At 46.5% G+C, this 9,531-nt stretch overlaps 1 protein-coding gene across 1 annotated transcript in view; it reads right to left on the bottom strand.

The window, feature by feature from the left end:
- CPVL (carboxypeptidase, vitellogenic like) overlaps positions 1-9,531 on the bottom strand; it is a 122,713-nt gene that overhangs the window by 99,597 nt on the left and 13,585 nt on the right. Inside the window, 2 exon segments of the mRNA XM_006019596.2 lie at positions 1,897-2,015; positions 3,964-4,204. Coding sequence (XP_006019658.2) covers positions 1,897-2,015; positions 3,964-4,177 — 333 coding nt within the window. The 5' untranslated portion in view covers positions 4,178-4,204.

The following is a 9,531-nucleotide window of genomic DNA, read 5'->3' as shown; positions in this document are numbered from 1 at the left end:
TCCTGCCGGGCTCTCGCAAATGTGAGCCTTTATAATTTTTTCAAAGACTTTGCCAAGGATGGAGGTGAGACTGACTGGCCTATAGTTGCCTGGGTCCTCCTTCCTCCCCTTCTTGAAAATGGGGACCACATTGGCCCTTTTCCAGTCCTCCGGGACCTGACCCGTGCACTACAAGCATTCAAATATTACCGCCAGTGGCTATGCAATGACGGTATTAAATGTAAAAACATCAAGTGTTTGCAGACATGTTAACCTTTTGTCAATAGTTGTTCAGGTCTGGATAAGCAAGTCTCCTAATATTAATCCAATTCACTACTTAATATCATTCCATTAACTATATTGCAAAGGCTTTTGCTCTGGGAACCTGAGCAAATCTAATCCTGGTAACATGACTTGGTATTTCCACATGAAGACATAATCCTGAATTAAACTAGTACAGCACAATAATAGCCTTTCAGACATGAATGACTGGTGCCTCCCGAGACTGCGGGGACACCATTTGTAGGCAGCAGCATTGGTGGCAAGTGGGACCGCCCGCAGACAGCGGCGGCAGTGTTGGGGGTGGCGAGCAGGGGCGAGCCCACAGACACCGGTGATAACGGTGAGGCAGCGGGGTGGGGGGCGAGGGGGCTGTTTGTTTTGGCGGGGGTTGGTTTGGGGGGTTTTGTTTGTCTGTTTGTTTGTTTTTGAGGTTTTTCCATTTTGTTTTGTTGGGGGTTTTTTACACACTTTGGACCACACATTTTACATCCTCACAAGAGATTTGTCTTGCTAACAGTCTGAAAAATGCCAGTGGTTAAACAACATACAGTAGAGTGCCAATTATCCAAACTATCCGATAGTTATATGAACACAGAATGTGCTGCCAAACCATGTGGTACAAGAGTACAAGATGACTAAAACAAAGAGCAGTGCTTTAACAATTGAAGAACAACTTGAAATGATCAACAAACTGAAAAAGTGTGTATATGTATATTAATACCTATCTAATAAAATGTTTCAGTAACTAAAGCGTTTGCTTTTATAAACAGATTTTGGTCCCAATTAGTTTAGATAATTGGCTCTTCACTGTACTTCCGTCCTCAGGGATATAGGGAGAAGCTGCAATCTCAAAACATTAAATGAATGATTCTGTACCCTAATACACACTTGGAGCAGAACAAAGCAAGGTGTGAATAAATAGTCAGGTCAAAAAGTTAAATGAGGACTTTTCCTTTAAAAAATGGTTTGTCAGTTTTTGGAGAATAATAACAAGCTTTCCATTTTATATATGACCTAATAGTTATAATTAAACCCTAGTAGGACAATTCTCAAGGCTCAGAAGGGGACAGAAAGAGGAAGAGACAGAAGATGACAAATTATAAAAGACATCAGTGAGACCAATGATAAAGAAGAGAATAACACTGAGAATATATAATTAGCCAGGGGAAATTTGCAACAAGGAAAGTGAAGTCCTGATAACCTTTTCATTCCTGCAATCACCTGTTTTCTAGAAAGCTGCTTAAATTAGAAAAAGCCCCTAGGGCATAGTTTCTCCACATTGCACAAGTTTGATATACATTCACAAGCTGATCTGGGATCTTTTTCAACTTTATAAGCCAACCTGCAGAAAATTCAAGCCAACCCACAATCAGTTTGAATATGCAGGGAAGCAAACCTCTAAAGAGGAAGATATTGTGTAGTTTGGGCACAGCTGAATAGACACTAACACTTAGTACCCTTGGTGTGTCTTGCACTATGCCTGATATCTAATGTACAGTGGTGTTATTCTAAAATGTCAGCTTTCTATTATGAAAGCAAAGAGCAAGGCCATCAAGGAAGGAGTTATTTCTCTGGTGGTTTTTTAGGCTGTGCAGGAAGGAACATCTCTCATGGCATATCACAGAGTAACTTTACCTGAGCAGGGAAGAACCAGAAGAAGAGATTGCTGTTATGAATCTTGTTCACTGTGAGATAGCCAGAGTAACTCATCACATTTGCTCCTGGGAGAAGACCCACCAAACTTAACCGCCTTCCTAAAGAACGATACACAATTCAAATAAGCGTTAAGAAAGATATATACTATCCAGTTTCATAAGTCACTGGAACTTGCTGGTCCTTTTCCTCACAAAAGAGGAGATCAAGGAGGGTAAGTTCAGAACACTCCCTCCTACAGCAAACACCACCAGCAAGCTTCTTTGTTTGACGAAGCCCACTCTTTCTCCAGCCCTCTAGAATGGAAACAGAGGCAGCCCCAGCCTCTTCCCTGTGCGGGTACTGAGGTGGGCGAGACAGAAAATTGTGGGGCTGAGCAAAGGCAGGACATGGGCTCCACAGGCTGCGAGCTGTGGGCCAGAGCAGGGTGCGTGGGGCAGATGGTGGTGGGCCAAGGCAGAGGCAGGGGGCTTGGACAGGGGCAGCTCTGGAAGGGGTGGCTGCAGGGGGGTTAAGGTGAATTTTGGGGTGGCAATAGCCCCCCAGACCTCCCAGAACTGCTCCTGAATGGAAGTGTGGTGAAAACCAGAGATGGATCCAGAGGGGATGCAGTGACACAGCTGCACCCCCTTTTTGGACTGGACCATACCTTGGGAAGCTTTTAATCCCTCCACTTCCTCTCTGTACTCATAATCATGTACTCTCCCTTCCCCCCACCCACCCCTCCCACATGACACAGCTGCTCTTCATGCTGTCCCAGGGCATGGGCAGCTTTGGAGCTGCTCCTTCCCACTCCAGCCAGGCAGCAAAGCGGCTGGGCTCTGCTGGGATAGTGGCAGCAGCAATTCATGGTGGGGAGTTCCCTCTCCCTGCGCCTAGAGGGACCAGGCAGGGTAGGGGGAACCCCCCACCCCAACACTTCTGCCCCAGCTGAGCTCAGACCCTATGTAGCTTGGCTGGAGTGGGTAGGAGAGACTCTGAAGCTTCATCTGCATCCCAAGGACAGCAGAGAAAGCAGCAGTTGTGAACCAGGGAAAGGGGAGAGGAGAGGACATGACTCTGAGCAGGAAGGGGAAGGGAGAGTAGATTCTTACCTATTCTGGGGACTTTAAAAACTCCCCAGAGTCTTCCACAATGTGGTCTGTCCACACCAGTGGAACAAATCCTGGATCCACCCCTGAAATTGTCTATGTTGACACAGAAGATACCATGGAAAATGAAAGCAAGCATCATGAGCTCTTGGTTCTTGATTCAGGGTGCGAGAAGTGAAAAGTGCTCTCCCTAAATTTTAGGCTCCTGGCTGGATTCTATAAGCTACAGGGTTTCACACTGAAGCTTTGTGAAAAGCTTCAAGGACATTTCATATTCCTGACCATCTCTAGCCATAAGAAAATTGTAAAACTTCTGCTCAAGTTCTCACCTCAGCTCTGAATTTACTGTAAGCCTACCAGATCATATGTAGAGCAATCACAGCTTTTCGGTTGAAGAAGGCTCATTCAATACTTAAAAAGCAGTAAAGAGAGATAGGAAAAGGATAAAAACATAGAAGTTTGTTTTCTAAAGTTGGCCTTCTCTCAAAATGTACCTCTTCTTGTAAGGTGAAGCAGTTTAGTAAAATTAAACATCTGTGCACTAATGTAAACAGGGTGAACAGTTTTTGAATTGCTAAAATGAGAGAGGATAAAAGCTTTCCTGCTAAATGTATGCCATAAGTCTTATTCTTCCATGTTGCTACTTTACAGACCACTTTAATAACAGAGACTGTAGTAGAGCCTTAATTTTCTGAGAATTCATTACTTTCAAGAAAACTATTCTACAGTATTTTACTAGCATTTTATGTACCATCACAACTAATGATACTTACACTTGTCAAATGACCAATTCATTACACTTGTATTGTTGCCTTATTCTCTAATCTCTTTCTTTATAGCTTGACATTTCCATAACAGGTAGTGGACACTTAAGTCATCAGTACAAGTTAAGAAGTGATACTAAAATCTTAGAAAAATGCCATATTTCTAGGCAGGTAGTTTATAAAGTTGTTCCTACCTTACTAAGTTCTTCCACTTTCAATATAAGGAGTAAGGAAAAGTGACTGCCCTGGGTCTCCTCTTGATGGTGTAGCATACTTGATCCTTTTAAACATTCCCCGGAAAGCACTCCATTGTTTATGGGCACTGCCCAGTTCTACAGTCATGCTCAGGCTCAGCAAAGGCAGCAAAACTGTTGCCTTAGACATTGTTGCCTTCTGGTATTTAACCATGATAGAAAAGGAAAAGATACCAAAAGTCTGAAACAAAAAGAAATCGTCTGCCACAGTTACTTTGTTTTCTTAATCGTCTATCATGTCATTCAGTTTTGTTGCCATCTTAACATGTCATGAAGAATCTTCCAGGCAACAAATTCTCCTGGCACCCATTATCTAGTACTTACTTCAGAACAAATCAGCTTGACTCTCCGAAGCTGTTCTTGCTTTCACAGCAATATAGTAGAGGCAAAAAAAATTCCTACTATTTAACAGCAGGAAGTGGACAGTCTACTCTATTGGTATTAATGAAGGAGAAATAGAAAGTTTCTTTAAACACATTTTTAAAACCCAAGATGAATAACAGTACATTAAATTTCAGGGAGGTCCAAAGCCAAACAGTTCAAATCCAGATCTTAAACACTTCACATGGTTCAGGGTCATAGTCATATTACATTTAAAAATTATTTTTTCATTCAAAAAACAAAATTTCTTAAACGTGTTTGCTATATTTTAATATATACTCCCCCCTTCAAAGATAAATAAGCATATTTTTTTTAAAAATACAGGAAAGAGTATTTTCATACAGGAAAGAGTACTTAGACTGCAAGCTCTTTTGCACAAAGAGAATATTTTTCTTATGCTTATACAATGCCTAGAAAAGTCCACAAATGGGACCTCCAGATGAATTCAGAGCAATTTTATTTTTCACATTTTTTTCTCCTAAGCAAAACATACTAATTTGATAACACCAAAACACTTTGCAAATTCACACTAGTTTCACCAAATTGTTCACCTTAAACAGCAAACTTGTTTTGACATTTTCTAATGCTAAAAAATATTCTAAGTCTTAACAAAGTGTCTTGTTCCAACCTGTAATATTTTTGCAACTTTTCATAACTGCCAGGAAACCAATCTGGTTACTGAACAAAATTAAAAAAAAAATTGTAATAGACTCTGAGTGAACTTTATTTATTTTTTCTTGAAAAAATAAAAACTTAAAAGTTTTTTAAATTAAATTTTATTTTGTATACGATACCTGGATACTTTAAAAAAAGAAAAAACAACAACCCCAAAATGACAGAAACAAAATGAAGAGCTGCTATAGTCATAAGATTGTTGGCACTAGAGGTGGTGCCCTTTTATGAAGTAACCCAGTGGACTGAGAACTCAGCTCAATTCCTTCCTCTGTCAAGCCAACCTTAAAGAACAGTGCTCTAGGCATCAGGCTACTGGCTACTCAGGGAAGGAGGAACTCTTACTCCAGTCATAGTGTGACAAGGGCATGCCTGGGGCAGGGTCTCAACTTTGGCCCACCCACCCCAGGGATGGGGCCACAGGGGGAAATGAAGATGCTTCCCAACCACGACAGGTGACAAGCACAAAAAGTACCCAGGTAAGTGGCAGGGGTCCGGATAGTCCTTGGTTCAGGAGGGTGGAGCATATACCCACAGGAGGCCTTAAATGCCTCTACACTAATGCACACAGTATGGGGAACAAGCAGGAGGAACTTGCCCTCCTGCTAGCTAACACAACCCCGGACAGAGTGGGGCTCACTGAAACATGGTGGGATTCAACCCATGACTGGGCGGTAAACATCAAGGGCTACAGACTATACGGGCAGGACAGAACGGGGAGGAAAGGTGGGGGTGTGGCACTCTATGTCAAAGAGCAATACACATCCTCAACAAACAGCACAGGGTCAGAGGAGGGGCAGACTGAAGTGCTCTGGCTTTGAATACAAGGGGGTCGGGGGGAAAGGGACTTAACAGTGGGTGTCTACTACAGATCACCCAACCAGGGGGAAGAGCTGGACCAGGAATTCTCAAGTCAGCTCGTAGTGGCAGTTAAGTCAAGGGACATGGTCATCATGGGTGACTTAAACTACCCAGACATCTGCTGGGAGGAGCAGTCAGCTAGGTCTGACTGCTCACATAGGTTCCTAGCCAAGATACAGGACCTCCACCTAACCCGGGAGATGCACAGTCCCACCAGGGGGAATGCCTTGCTGGACCTGGTTCTAGCCACAGGCAACGACCTGGTGATGGGGGCTGCAGGTTCTTGACCACCTGAGCGATAGTGATCATTAGTTCTCAACCACCTGGGCGATAGCGATCATCACCTACTGGAATTCACCATGCAGCGCAGGGTGTCAAAGGCCTACAGCAATGCAGCAGCCCTGGACTTCAGTAGGGCTGTTTTGAATGAATAAAGGGGATTAGTTGGGGAGGCACTGAGGTCCCGGAGGGGAGGGGAGTTGGAAGTTCCAAGAGGAGGTGATCCTCTGAGCCCAAAGGGCGACAATCCCAATGCAAAAACCCCCATGGCTCACCAAAGGCATTCAGGATTGTCTGAAAGCTAAAAATGAGGTGTATACCCAATGGAAGGGAGGGACCATCACCAAGGAGGATTATACCTCCATTGCTTGAGACTGCAGGGAGGCTATTAGGAAGCCTAAGGTGGACACAGAACTGGGACTAGCGACCCGGATCAAAGATAACAAGAAGTCTTTTTTTAAATACATAGGGAGTAAAAAGAAGGTACTGGGTAATGTGGGGCCCCTGCAGGACACACTTGGCAATCTGGTGGTTGCACCAGATGATAAAGCTGACCTCTTTAACAAATTCTGTACCTCTATATTTCTGAGCAGGGACCGGGACATCCTCCCCCACAGGAATCCCAGATGAACTCAGGAGAGGCACAGCCAGGCCCTGGTCAGGGAACTTCTGGTGGGACTGGATGTCTTCAAATTGGCATGTCCAGGTGATCTCCACCCAAGGGTGCTGAGGAAATTGGCAGATTACATTGCAGGACCACTGGCACAGCTCTATGAGCACTCATGGTGCTCTGTCGAGGTGCCAGAGGATTGGAAAAGGGCCAATGTGGTCCCCATTTTCAAAAAAGGGAGGAAGGGGGACCCAGGAAACTATAGGCCTGTTAGTCTTACCTTGGTCCTAGGGAAGCTTTTTGAGAAAATTATCCAGGAGCACATCTGTGAGGGACCAGCAGGGGAGATTATGCTTAGATGAAACCAACATGGGTTCATTAGAGGTAGGTCCTCTCAGACCAACCTGGTGGCCTTCTACAACCAGGTCACAAAATCCTTGGATGCAGGTGTCATGGTGGACATAGTCTTTCTGGACTTTAGGAAGGCCTTCAACACTGTGTCTCACCCCATTCTCATCAAAAAATTAGGCAACTGTGGTGTCGATGCCTACACATTCAGATGGATCACAAATTGGCTGGAGGGCTGCACCCAGAGAGTGGTGGTGGATGACTAGTTTTCAACCTGGAGTGGTGTGGGCAGTGGGGTTCCCCAGGGCTCGGTCCTTGGGCCCGCACTGTTCAATATATTCATCAGCGAAGGGAGGGACAGGCTGCAATTGGACAGGTTACAGGGGTGGCCGGATGAGAATAAGATGGGATTCAATATTGACAAGTGCAAGGTACTGCACCTGGGGAGGAAGAACCAGCAACATACCTACAGGCTGGGGAACTCCCTTCTCATCAGCACAGAGGCAGAACACGACTTTGGAGTCATTATTGATTCCAAGATGAACATGGGCCGCCAATGTGAGGACGTGGTCAATAGGGCCAACCGCACCTTGTCTTCCATCCACAGATGCATCACAAGCAGGTCCAAGGAGGTGATCCTCCCCCTCTATGCGACATTGGTCAGGCCACAGTTGGAGTACTGCATCCAGTTCTGGGTGCCACACTTCAGGAGGGATGTGGACAGCATCGAGAGGGTCCAAAGGAGGGCCACTTGCATGATCAAGGGGCAGCAGGGCAGACCATATGAGGAGAGGCTATGGGACCTGAACCTGTTCAGCTTCCATAAGAGAAGGCTGAGAGGGGATCTGATGGCCGTCTATCAACTTATCATGGAGGACCAGCAGGGAACGGGAGAGAACCTGTTCCCCTGAGCACTACCAGGAGTAACTAGAAATAATGGCCAGAAGTTGACTGAGAGTAGGTTCAGGCTGGACATCAGGAAGCACTACTTCACAGTCAGGGTGGCTAGGATCTGGAACTAACTTCCAAGGGAAGTGGTGCTTGCTCCTACGCTGGGGGTCTCCAAAAGGAGGCTAGATAATCACCTTGCCGGGGTCATTTGACCCCAGCATTCTTTCCTGCCCATGGAAGCAGGTCAGACTTGATGATCTGCTCAGGTCCCTTCTGACCCTACCAACTATGAAACTATGAATCCTGTCTAAGTAGGGCAGTCTCGCTTGCCATGACTTTGCTTTTATCAAAACTGGTGTGTGTACACACACACACACACACACACACAGGAGTCTGACCATTTTAATGCCCCAATGCCAGGGAGCACTATACATGACTCCGACCTTCCCTTTTCATGTCCCATGCCTCGCAGATGGCATCCTTGAGCTGTTCTTTACTCCAGCTCATGGCTGGGACAAACTCAGCCCCTTGCTAGGCCTTATGCATTTGTCCTTTCATTCCACTTCATCAGGCCTCATTCATACTGCTCCCCTCTCACTGGGTACTCTTCCACTTGGCCGTCTCTCACTGGGCCTCTTACATGCTGCCTCTCACTGGGCCACACCCAACCTGCCCTGCTCCTTTGTGAGACTGCTCCTTTTAATCAGGGCAGGGATTTTTAATCTTTATGAAGCAGGGTACCCCCTCTGGTGGGTACCCCTTCCAGTGGGTACCACATCCGGATGCGGAGTGGGTGGGGTGTGCTGATAAACAGCCAGATGAGAAACCGGTGGCGTGGGGAGCTCACATGCAGCCACCACCATCTATACACTTCATGTCACTGCTGGGCACTTTTCCTGTACCCAAGTATCCCCGCTTCTCCACACTGCCAGTTTTGTGTCCAACCGACTGTCAACACGCCCCCCAACCCTGGGTGCATGGTGGTGATGTGAGAGCTCACATGTGGCAGCCACCCCCATCTATATACTCAGCACCGCTGCCATGCGCTGGTGGGGGGGAGGGTGCTGACAGCTGCATGCAAAGCTGGGAGTGCAGAGAAGTGGAGATACTTCAGCACAGGAAAGCAGCACATGGCGCCCAGTGGCAGCACAGAGTGATAGATGGCAGCAGCGGCCCTGCCCCCCATGCCGTCGCTTCCCAGGTACCCCCGCTTCTCTGCACCACTGGCTTCACATCTGGGCAGGTGGCAGAAAAACCCCCCCCCCCCCCCGCTGCATGCAAAGCTGGGAGTGCAGAGAAGTGGAGATACTTCAGCACAGGAAAGCAGCACATGGCGCCCAGTGGCAGCACAGAGTGATAGATGGCAGCAGCGGCCCTGCCCCCCATGCCGTCGCTTCCCAGGTACCCCCGCTTCTCTGCACCACTGGCTTCACATCTGGGCAGGTGGCAGAAAAACCCCCCCCCCC

Source organism: Alligator sinensis, unplaced genomic scaffold, assembly GCF_000455745.1.
Source record: "Alligator sinensis unplaced genomic scaffold, ASM45574v1 scaffold29_1, whole genome shotgun sequence".
Taxonomy (NCBI): Eukaryota; Metazoa; Chordata; order Crocodylia; family Alligatoridae; genus Alligator; species Alligator sinensis.
Note: the sequence above shows the minus strand (reverse complement) of the source record. Positions and strands in the feature narration are given on the sequence as shown.